This window comes from Cetorhinus maximus, chromosome 9, assembly GCF_964194155.1.
Source record: "Cetorhinus maximus chromosome 9, sCetMax3.hap1.1, whole genome shotgun sequence".
NCBI lineage: Eukaryota > Metazoa > Chordata > Chondrichthyes > Lamniformes > Cetorhinidae > Cetorhinus > Cetorhinus maximus.
This window is the reverse complement of record NC_135887.1, coordinates 40,574,045-40,586,205: the sequence shown is the minus strand read 5'-3', so window position 1 is coordinate 40,586,205 and position 12,161 is coordinate 40,574,045. Positions and strand designations below refer to the sequence as shown.

The following is a 12,161-nucleotide window of genomic DNA, read 5'->3' as shown; positions in this document are numbered from 1 at the left end:
CCTCATGTATACTGTGGCCAATAATAAAGTAAACAATTAATATGCCAACAGGCAAAAAAAGGCATTTTGTTACACTCTTTGTCCTTCATCATACAGATGTTAGTCAACTGGACAGTAGTCAAGTAGAAGGCATTTAGGTTTGTTCTGGGTTTTGATTCCAACTTTAATCCAGATATAGTCATTCAGTCATGAGAAATGAATTTGAGTGAGAGGTCAATAGGGTGTTCTATTCCTATCGGAAAATAGAGACTAACAGAGCAAAATAAAAAGATTCGCACTAAGACAGCATCTTAAAAGAGGAAGTAGGTAGATCTTTAAAATATCGGGGAGTTGAGGACTATGAGGAGCTGGCATGAAAGGGGAGTTGAGGCCTGGGGCAGATCAGCCATGATCTTACTGAATGGCAAGGCAGGCTTGAGAGGCCAAATGGCCTACTCCTGCTCCCATTTCCTATTTCTTATGTTCTTATGTTAAAAACATCTCAAGGTGTCTTACATATAATGAATTACATTGAAGAGCATTGTTGGCTGTTATGTAGGCAAATATGGTCACCATTTTGTGTACAGCCAGATTACAAAAATATTTTAAAAACTATGTTAAAATATGGTAACTGATGATTTTGACTAGCTATGGGCAATCTTTAAAAAAAGCAAACTGAAGATTTCACACCAGCAGAGAGCAATCATAACTAGTTCACAATCCTCACTAACACAATTTCTCCATTAGAGGACATTATCCTGATAGAACAAATGACTCCTTATAGAAGGTTTGGGACTAAAAAATTACAATTATGCAACTGATGACTCTATTCCACATGAATAATGCAGCGCAATAGAGCTGCTTAAACTTTCTCCAGTATCTGTCAAACAAAACCTTTGGAGCTGGATGTTTTGACTGCTCCGAGAACTCAACTTTCTCTAAAACTCTCCTAAACCACAATATCCCCTTTTAAACCTCAGTCTTCTCCTCACTAATATTTAGAATTCTAACAATTAGTTTTAAGATGTAATTCTTTAATTTAAAAGCATTGATATTTTAGCCCAAATTGTTCTTTCACCACAAAGGCTGCTTTCATATGTAAACAGATACTACTTAGCCCTTATGAGTGACAAACTAATTCCAGAATTTTCTAATAAAATTACATTTTAATCCAATTTAGACCATTTATGTTGTTACTGATGGTTAAAATTGTCCAATGAACATCAATGATGTACAAGCTACTTTTTTATGTTTGGAGGAAACAAAAGTCATCAGTTACAGTTCATTTTAACTATATGATTCAATCCTCCTCTTCTTTTTGAAATATTAGCCATTACTGATTTTCATATCCAATTTTGACGTTAGCATATAGGCCTGCTTACAAAGCAAAGATAAGCAGATCAATAGCTTCAAAAAAGTTGACAACACAATAATGATTTGGACAAGTGAAAGCAAGTAGCTACAAGGGCTTTGCAACTTAAGCATAACATTTACCTTTAGCAGGACTAAGAAACTACTAAACTGTTATTTGCTTTCAGAGCATTCACCATTAAGTTCTTTAAAGATCATCAAGACCTACAAAATTAACTTCTTCATGGCATAAATGCAAGTCCTGAATTCTCAAAATAATCTGAGGGGAAGGGGGTTTCAAAAAATATGACAGTGTCATCATTGTGATGAGAAACCAGGCTTGCTAATAAATTAGACACCCAAACAATTATATTTTTGTGTCTCAAACAATAAGGCAATTTCTCATTTAACCGGTGATGCTAATTAATGCCACTTGGTTTAATCCACAAAAAACATAAGCAAATTTAAACCTGAAGAAATCAACTAAATTAATTATGCCCATCATTAGTCTCTTACCTCCAGCAAAAAACACATTTGTTGGCACAGGCTAGACTAGGGGTTGTCTCCATACAACGATGGCTTTCAATGCCATAGAATGTGTGTTTGTAACAGCCACCTCTGCCTCGAAGCATGGACTGTGGAAATAAGAAAGAGATGCAACAAATCTTACACATCAATCAATGTAGCCCCTTATACATACACATATAAAAGCAACAAAGAGGGGCAAGTAACATACAGATATTATGGAGGTAGAAAAGATACAGAAGGCAGATATTATGGTACAGAACAGGGACTTGTAGATGATAATTCAAGGGCAGACAATGATGTATCAAAAAGTGAGGAGAATAAGAATAGGACCAAACAGGGAAAGAACAAAATTTTAAAAACACAACAGCATAGGGAGTTTGAGAGACTTTGAGGAATACCTCAAAGTTCTGAATTATAAATAATAGGTGTCTTAGCAATAAAATGAAAGATCAAACGATCCTTGTACAAAAAGGAGGTCCTAATATCATTAAAAAAGGAGTTCAACAGTGTCAGAGATTAGGTAAACCTACAGATCACTTTAAACAAATAAAACCACAAAACTAGAAGGAGATGCAGCCTTCAAATGAAATGAAACTTGATTGCAATGCAGATCGGTCTATGTGGATAACATTGAAATCTTGTGGATAACAATGCGAGCCACGAGAGGAAGAAAACCATAAATTACAAAGTCGGGAAGAACTGGTCCAACTACTTTGCAGTTAAATAGTGGGAGCCACATGGATAATAAAGAACTAACATGTATTTGTTTACCATGAACTTCTGTGACTTTTCATACCCCTCACCCACTATTGTACATTCTTCGGCATCTCACTTATTATACCCTAAACTCGATGATATTAAGCTGTTTGTATACTATTTAACACATTAACTATGACAGTATTGGAAGAATAGATATTTCCTCTATTAAATATTAGGAAGATAGAAGCCAGTGTTTTCATTCCCCATCACAAAATTTGTTCCCTAGCCACCACCTGAGGTTGAACTGGCATTGTTGCAACCTTGGAATTCTAATTAAGCCTAAACCGACCCCACAACTTCTTCATCAAGACCACCTAGTTCCAACTCTGTAATATTGCAAGTCTCCATCGTTGCTTCAGCCCATATGCTGTTGAAACCCTCTTCCCTGCTTTTGTCATCTCCAAACTCGGCTATTGCAATGCTCTCCTGGTTGGATTCTCATCTTCCACCTCTGTAAAATTGACTTTACTAAAAACTCTCCTGCCCATATCCTGATTCAGGCCTTGACCTACATGTGCTCGTGGTTCCTGGTTCAGCAATGCCTCAATTTTAAAATTCTCATCCTTGTTTTTGAATCTCTCCATGTTCTTGTCCCTGTCTCTGTAACCTCCTACAGCCCTACAACTCTCTGAGAACTCTGCATTCTGCCAATTCTTGCTCCTTGCGCATTCACAATTTCCTTCGCCCCTCCATTGTCTGTCAATGTATCAGCAATTAGATTGTCAAGGTCCAATAACAATCATCTGGCAATTACATTGTAAAGCAATTACATTGCATTGTTAAAACGGGTGATGGGCATTGGCTCACCCATAAATGGGTACAGCTGTAACACTCCAATGGGCAAAGGAATAGGGAGTGTGTCACTCTGTTGAGCTGGCTGAAGAATAAACCTGCTTGAGGTAAAAAGACCAGCTTCAAACTCACTCTTCCCTTATATACAATTATTGGAGTTAACATTGCCAAACATACCTCTGGCTGTCTAGTCCCAAAGTTTAGAATTCACTCGCCCTCTTCCTTTAAGACAATCCTTTAAACCCATCCTAATATCTCCTTCTGTGGTTTGAAGTAAAATTTTCCCTAATAATGTTCCTGTGCAGTGCTTTGGAAATTTATTATGTTATACTATTTGATAGCAATATCAGAATAATGAGGAAGGAAATGTAATATGTCCAATTATAGTGCTTGTAATTCATGATACAAATATAAAATGATTTTTAATTTTAAATGTTCTCACTTGAGACCAAAGATCTAACTCCAACATTCATGAACTGATATACAAAAACATTGCAGACTCCTATGAATTATTCATTGCACCAAAGTCTGTTGATTGTCAAATGAAGTTACTGTAAAAAGAGGTGAATCTTCCTGTTTAGTACAATCAATGACCAGCAGGGTCTACTTCTATGCCTGTGACAGAAACCTCATGATTTAATGCGGTGTCTCACATGGCCTTACAAGTTATCCCTGTTGGTCAATTTTCATAAAACCTATATAAAGAAATCAGGTGAACAAAAATTCAGAGATTTTTGTTGTCAGCATAAGATCAACTACCTTGGTCCATCTGCAGAGCTTCACACCCGAGTGACTTCCTATCAGCCTGTATCCTGAAAAATAAAACGGTTCACTGTCATTACTTATCATTAACTGTTTTTGGCTCCAATAAACTACCCATGGGTTCAATCTATTTTCTTGGCATTTTTATCTTTCTTCAGTTCAATTAAATCTCAAAATCTCATGCCCTTTTAAGCATGTGGGAAAATCATCTACATGCAGAACCCCCTCCCCAAAACCCCTCCCCCACCCACACACAATTCTAATAGTATCAATCTATGGAAGTCTTTCAATTATATATCAAAGAGCAAAATCATTGAAATCTTATTATTAGAATGCTTTGCATTTTATTTGCAACACACTTCTGTACAAGCAAACTCCATGAAAGCATATTTTAGTTCCTCATTCACTGTTACGTTTCAAAGGGCATTAGAACAGTAAAGAGTTGAATACTTCACATGGTGAAAAATAAACTATAGTGCATCTCCAAAGAATGTTATACTTAACAGACGAACAATGACAATTTTGTTGTGTTTACTGCCAGTTATTGGGCTACAAACAGAATCAAAACAAAAATCACACTTGTAGCTTAATGGATATTCCCAGGAAGTAATCATTTACTACACCAACAATTTTTGTTCCTCAATTTAAATCCCATTTGTGTCCTGAATGGATTTCAATTCTTCTGTAATAAGGCTCTTCCTGTTATAATATTGCAAGATTATTTTGTTGCACTAAGCTATTACAGTTTGCCTCATTGTCAGTTCCTTCTATGCCCCTCACTGCCTATTTTTAAATAAACATTGCAGCGATAAGAGTTACATTTCTTGGCCTTTTACTGAATCTTGTTATGTACTTACTCTGCATGCCAAGTAGCATGTCATTGTATGATTATCTTAAAGTGAAGTTTTCTCAAGTAAGAGGATAGTTTACGCTGTAGTGGTCAACTCTGTGTTAAGCATTGCATGGTGTCTCAGGAGCATCACTCTGGCATGGTAGTCTGTGCCACATTTGATGCAGAGGAAGACAGTGGGCTGAGAGTTAGGGCCTCTGTTTTCTCTGGGGTCTCTTCTTGGCCAGCTGAGTTTTTCATTTCTTATCGCCTCTTCCAACGCTCTTCCAAACAGACAGCTTCCAGAGGCCCCGGCCATTAGTGATGGCTCAACTGTCAGTGTCAATGCCACCTTCATATCTCACTTGCAGGTCTCCTTGTAGTGGAGGCATGGAAGTCCAGGAATCATGAGCCAGTGGTGAGTTCATAATATGGAAAATCTTTAGTCTACACTGGGGAATAGGCCCAACAGCATTGCTTGGCATATTAGAACTGTGAATATATTAACCTTGTCAAATCTGTTTGGGATTGCTTAAAAGGAACAAAATAGTAGTGGCAACTAATACTTAACAAAACTAATGAGTGGTTAGCATGGAGTGCTCTTAGGACAAGCCTCACTTTAGCAGAATAATAGAGGTGATGCCTAAAAGCAATATGCTTTCCAACAATCCTAAACAGTCAGACTGCAACTCCATGTTGTGCCTTAATAACTGTTAGTGTGCATTTAAAATAGCTGTCAAGGTGAAAATCAAGCAATACTAAAAGTTATGACCAAAACAATGACAATTTCTCAAATATTGCTGGTGCTGAAAATCTGAAATAATTCATCAGATTTCCTTGACACAAATATCAACAACTGTTCAATGGAAGGTGATTTTTCTTACGAAGGAAAAACCTTTTTGTGAGGTTGCTTAGGTATAATGAATTTTAAATCTCAAGCATATGTACACTAGAAGATCAAGAAAACACAATTTTCACCATGTTATCAACTGGCAAAGGATTCTAGGAAACATGTCAAACACATGCTGGAAGGGAAAAACCAAGCAGTCAATGTCTTTATGCTGTGTAATTTTCTCCATCATCAACCTCGGCTTGAAGGATGCTGTAAAGGAGAACCACTTCAGACGAGATCCAAATCTCACTAATATTGACACTCAACTATCTGTACTTCATTTCTGACTCTCAAAGCCATTTCTAAAGTCAGTTTTAAAGGGGCTTTTTGGCTCTAGGTCACCCTGACTGCTTGTTCCTTTTTTAAGTTCAGTGCATGGTTGTAAATAAAATCAATAAGTTATAAAAATGCATTACTACGATAATCTTTGAACATTAATATTAACATGGTTCATAGCATGTATATTTATGCTGTTGGGTTGGCATCAGTGCTTTTAGAAAAATGACTGATCTGAAACTAAATCGTAATTGTTTGCCATCAAACCTGCATTACAAAACGAAATTAAACCATGCTACTGGGTGCTCTAAACTAATATATTTTAGGAGCTGACTCCACACACTCAAACAGCAGATTCTACTTCCACTACACTATGGCAGTGTTAATTGTGATAGCAATGCATTATCTGCAGCTACCAGCACTGAACAGAAGAATATACCCGAAAGATGCATGACTGGACGGTTAGGAGGATGGGGAGCAAAAAATGCAAAATATCCAGAAGGCAAGCCTGTGTGTAAGAGAAGACCTGCCCAGGCAAAAGTAGTTTTAAATATTGTGAAATGGAACAAGCGAGTTTACTTGTTTTGATGAAGGGGACACTACCGAAACATCACAACCTATTGTTCCCTTTACAGACCCGCTACGTATTTCCAGCATTTACAGTAGCTTTTTTTCTGATTTCCAGCACTGCAGTTTTTCTTTTATTTGGCTGAGTTTAGTGCTAAGCTTGGTCATCTTTTCCACTGTATGTTCATTGTGTCATAAGCTGTTATTGTTAGTGGTATATTGTAGTGTGGAGAAGAACCAATATACTGGACACTTTTGTGGTTACTGCAGGTTATTCACTCTGGATTGTTTCTTTACTGAATAGTTTATTTTTAATAGATTTGGTGATCTTTTTCTCTTTATAGCTAGTGATTTCTGACTAGGACTTTTAAATCAATTATCATAGTTCACTTGGTAAAGAGTGATTTTTGACTGGTGGATTTTTAGTCAACATGACAATTGAGTTAATTGGCACACTTTGCACACCACAGACATTTCCCATATCCTATGGCTAGTTGGCAGACGTAAAACTTTTAATTAGATAGATAGATGAGTGAATTTATTTTATAGACGGAAGGAAAGCAGGGGCAAGCAGTGAGAAAGCTTTGTGTTGGATTAAGTGGTGACACACACAGTACCTCATATTAGTAGATTTAAACAGATGGTTTTAGCAACAAGGATAAGATAGAGGATGAAGAGACAATGAAGGAGGGAAAACCAGCACTCAGGCACGATGTTAAAGAGACGTTCAGTGTTTTGAGAAGCAATAGTAACATTAGAAAGCACAGCAGCAGAAAAGATCCTGCAGTTGCTTGGCTGGTTCCAAAATACTTCTTAATCACCCTGCCCCTAAATATAGGTAAATAATTCCTCTGCTTCCTTGGGTAGTCCATTCCACATATTCACTACCTTCTATATCAAGTAGCAATGTCTGTGCATCTAAGCTTAGGTGCACAACTAAGGTAGGTATCTACATTCTAATGTGAAGAAGCTCACATTAGACCATGAATTTCCTTGTTAATGATTAGAAAAGAAAATAAAGATTACCTTAATCAAGATACTATATAAATGCAAAATAAATGAAAATTATTTTTCATACTCATTTCTTTGAGTTTTCAGTCAGTTTATACATATCCCTGTACATCTTACACCGCTATTCACCAAACATTTATCCAGCTTCTTTCAAATAAGTTAAATGGCTGGCCCTCAAAAAAAAAAGTTGCTCCTAATCTCTAATGGCTTAAACTTAGAAGCTGTGAACTCAAATTGTGTTCAGTCTGTCACAAAGCTTGCTTAGCTAAATGTTATCTGTACATCTCAGTCTTTTAAAAACCTACATTATATCTCCCCTTAAACATTCAGCTCTACAAATCATTCTTTATACCTGGGAGCCCTATAACCAGATTCCTTCTTGCTGCTCTTCTTTAAACCCCAGCACACAATGTTTTTCTAAAGGTAAGAGTGCCAAAATTGGACACCAAACTCTAACATGATCTCATTAATAATTTATCAAGATTAGAATAGCTTTTTTTGACTTACAGACAAATGCCCATGAAATACAAACAGTATTTGTTCAACTTTGCTGATAACAGCTTCACATTGACTAGAAACACGGTGACGGATGAATAAATGCAAAAGAAAATTATCATTGCAGCATGCAAAATTGAATCCTATATTCTAAAGACATGATTGTAAGCCTTGAAAGGAATACATTATAAAACGACACTTAACAGCTGTTAGCAGTTTGTGGTATTTGAGACGTCACATAAACATGCAAACTGTTCTAGAAGGAGCAAAAAGAATAGCTCATCAGCAATCATAAGTTCCAGGTGTGCTTTCAATCATACAAACGACTATCATAACTCATTTGTTCTCATATCAATCTCAGCTCATTCTAATTCGTAGTCATGAGAGATAAACAAGCCACAAATGCTGCCAAACTTACCAAATTTGCAGCAGTCTGATATTTTCTATAATTAACAAGGCCGAGAGGTCAGTACAAAGACTTTCACTATAAATTTATACTTTTGATGATTTTTTTTGCTATCAGCATGAGGCTGTCAGTGCTAGAAAATGGAACGCATCAATCAGTGTGTCAGATACAGCATGTGTCCAAGATACAAATTTTTTTTTCTACAGTGCCACAACCTAAACAATATCAATTTGATAACTCCTAGATAAGAATTGCCAAACATTTTAAAATCATTGAGAAGGTGAGGGGAAGGGAAGTGAATAATTTATTGAATAACTGGTGAAAATTTCATATTACCTGGAAAGAGATTGTTATGCAAGATAATATATGACTTATCAAGGTTTTGTCCCCTTTCATCAATTGTGTCTAAAAGGTGTGAACAAAGCTGTACTCTTTTCCTTAGTGACAGTAAGTGATGTACACTCTTAACCATCTCAGGCTGCAACTGATATCTGCAGAAGTTCATTGTTGCTTCTGCCTTTGGTCCCTTTGCATAAAGGCATATCTTTAACATGTCTAGGCATGTATAGAGGGGCCTATTAACAGAGGTCCTGCAGGTAGTGACAGATTTGTCAAGTTACATTTACTGGCATCTCGCATGGCGCTCTTCCTTAACTCAATTTGCAATGCATTGGAATTCCTTAAGGAGTACTAGATGGTGATTGACACACTATAATTTTATGGGAAAAATTTTCTCCCCGTCGGGGGGGGTTGGGCGGAAGTGGGCGCGCAGCCAATCGCTGCCCGCGATCAGCAGTGCGCCGCCATTTTACGTTGGCGGGCCAATTAATACCCGCCCCAGCGTGACGTGCACCCGGAAGAGCTGAGCGCTCCCTGTACGAGCGGGGTGGGGGTAGGCTGAGTCGGGGCCTGTGCATTTTCGCGCATGCACATGAAAGAGCGCAGAAATCTCCCTGAGTCACAGAGCTGCCTCAGGGAGATTAGTTTGATTTTCAAAAATTTTGATAAAGAAAAACAATTATTTTAAGACATGTCCCCTCATGTGACATGTCAATGAACTTTAATAAAATGTTTTATTCAATTTATAAACACTTCATGAAACCTCATCCTGCCTGTGGATGAGGTTTCACGAGAAATGCGAAGGCCGCCTGGGCTCTTTGAATGCCTGCCAACCTTAAGGTTGAACAGGCAGCTCCGTTAAGTATTTCAACTGACATTTAAATGGTCTTTGACAGTTTGGCAGGTGCGCAGCTGGCTCCAGTGCGCGCCCGCCGAACTGAAAATCGGAATGACGCGCGGTGACGTCAGGATGCTCGCCCAACATCACCGTGCGTCAGCGAGTGGAGCTCACCCCCACTCACTGACCCGAAGATTCTGGCCTATATGTTTAGTATGGATTTTTTTTTTCCAATTTCAATGCATGGTTTTTGAGCTTGTATCTTTTTAATGTAATGAAGTAGGGGGATTACGTTTCATGTGGGGAGCAAGAAAGTGTGGGAGAACCAGAAGTAATTCATGTTCAGTAAAGGAGTGAAGAGCCACAAAAGGTAAAGAGAATGCCATGTATATTTCCATATAACCCACATTATTTCCCCTGCAGGTCATTACTGCCATCTCCATCATAATATTTCCTCTTTAATTGGTATAATATGAAGATCTTAGGCAGTAATGCACATATAAACTGTAATCAGTGCAGTTGCAATAGGTCAATTGGGAAAACTCCATTTGCTACTTATAATGAATGTGTTTTACTACTTAAAATAAATGCGTTAATGCATTTGGGGAAACTCCTCCATTACAACTTGCAATTATACCATGCACTTAATTGCTTAAGATGGTGGACACTGAAGCAGAAAGAGAAAAATGACTGAAAATTTGGGAAAAGGAAGATGAGTTCTGAGAAAGTTTTTTTTTTAAAAGGAAAAGAGAGGTGGAGCAGCAGTGAAGTTGAGGGAGGGAATTTCAGAGAGGAAGACCAAGCAGCAGAAGGCTCTGTTACCAACAGTGAAATGAAGGGAGAGATGATGTAGAAAAGGCTACAGGGGATGGTGGTGGAGAGCAAGGGATTAATGAGCAGGAGGGAATTGCAACAATGGGATGGGTAAAGGAGCATGGAGATTTGAAGATTACTGCAATGGGGAAGGGAAGTCAATGTATATCCAGAAAAACGAGTATGATGGGTGGTGTGAGCAATACTTGGTTCAGAACAACATATATGCAGTAGTTTTAAAGAATTTGGATTGGAATGTTTCTTCTTCTTTCTCATTCTCAATCAACAATTTAATTGAGAACAGCACAAATAAGAGCTGAAATCCTGAAGAAATATCCCGATCTTCCTAGTCCATTCAGGGCAGTTACTATAGTGGAACTTAGGTAGAGCTCAAGGAATTTCGTTTTAAATAATTCAAAAAACGTGCAACTTAAAACAATGAAACAATAGGCTAAAATACATTTAACGGAGTAACAGATGGTGATGCTTTACCTTTACAGCCTAGTGGGCCAGAATTATACAAGACAGCACATTTGAAACAAATATTAAATCCTTGAAATAGAATTAGCCAAGTGTATAAAAGATTTATACTGAAATAATGTTGCTTTAAAATTTTGGACAATACTTTAGTAACACTCTTTGAGCTGCTATTTGTTATTGATGAACCTAGTTGCTTTGTCCTTCAAAAGATAATGCAACTTGCTAAATCCCCATGCGACAAAACTGCAGGTGAAAAGTAACACGACAAATTAACTTCAGCAGCAATCAGGAAGACAATGTATGTTGGCCTGGCAATGTACAGTATCTATTATTTCATGTCAACAATTCTGGGTTAAATGTTCGAAGTCCATTTTTATTGGAAAAAAGGAACAATTTACTTTTTCTCCTCAACTTATCCCCTTTTTTTTTGCAGAAGCCAGGAGCACATGTTGTGGATACAGTCTTCTGACAATATTCCCTAGGAACTCAGACATTGAGCATTGGCAGTGTATTCTATTATGGAGACTATTGCAGTCTTAGAAGAGGTTATTTGAAAGCACTTTGGAGCAGCAAACCTGGTCAATTTTTTCACTTCTTAGCTTAGGGCACAGAAGATAATTGTTCACATGCTCACCTTGACAACAATTATTGGCAGACAATTCAGCAACAGAAAGCACCAAAGCAAAACTGGATTCTGTCCTGAGAACTAGAACAGAGATATATCACAAGCACATTTAGATAACCTGAACTGTCTGTAAAGGAGTAGCAGAACTCGGTCAGTTTACAGTTACTTAATCTGGGTATGCACTGGATGACAGGTTCATCGGCTGAAAAACCTGTAATTATATCAGTTCAATGCATACAAAGACCTTCATTCAACTAGAGATGCCGGAACCCGTGATTACATGGCACACAGTTAATAAGCAATCTCCAAACAACTAGGAATTTTTAAAACCAATTTTCTCTATCCATTTTCTCTGCTTCCTTCTTCCCCTCAACAACGGTGACTCCTTACTAGGATACCATGGATGCCCCTCAGCTTCCA

At 37.6% G+C, this 12,161-nt stretch overlaps 1 protein-coding gene across 6 annotated transcripts in view; it reads right to left on the bottom strand.

Moving 5' to 3' along the window:
• The window catches only part of tyw1 (tRNA-yW synthesizing protein 1 homolog (S. cerevisiae)), a 163,618-nt gene that overhangs the window by 108,236 nt on the left and 43,221 nt on the right, over positions 1-12,161 (bottom strand). For all 6 annotated transcript variants that reach the window (XM_078548588.1, XM_078548587.1, XM_078548590.1 and 3 more), the window contains 2 exons: positions 4,168-4,220; positions 1,846-1,964 (listed from right to left, as the gene is read on the bottom strand). In XM_078548588.1, coding sequence (XP_078404714.1) covers positions 1,846-1,964; positions 4,168-4,220 — 172 coding nt within the window. The remainder of the gene's footprint in view (positions 1-1,845; positions 1,965-4,167; positions 4,221-12,161) is intronic.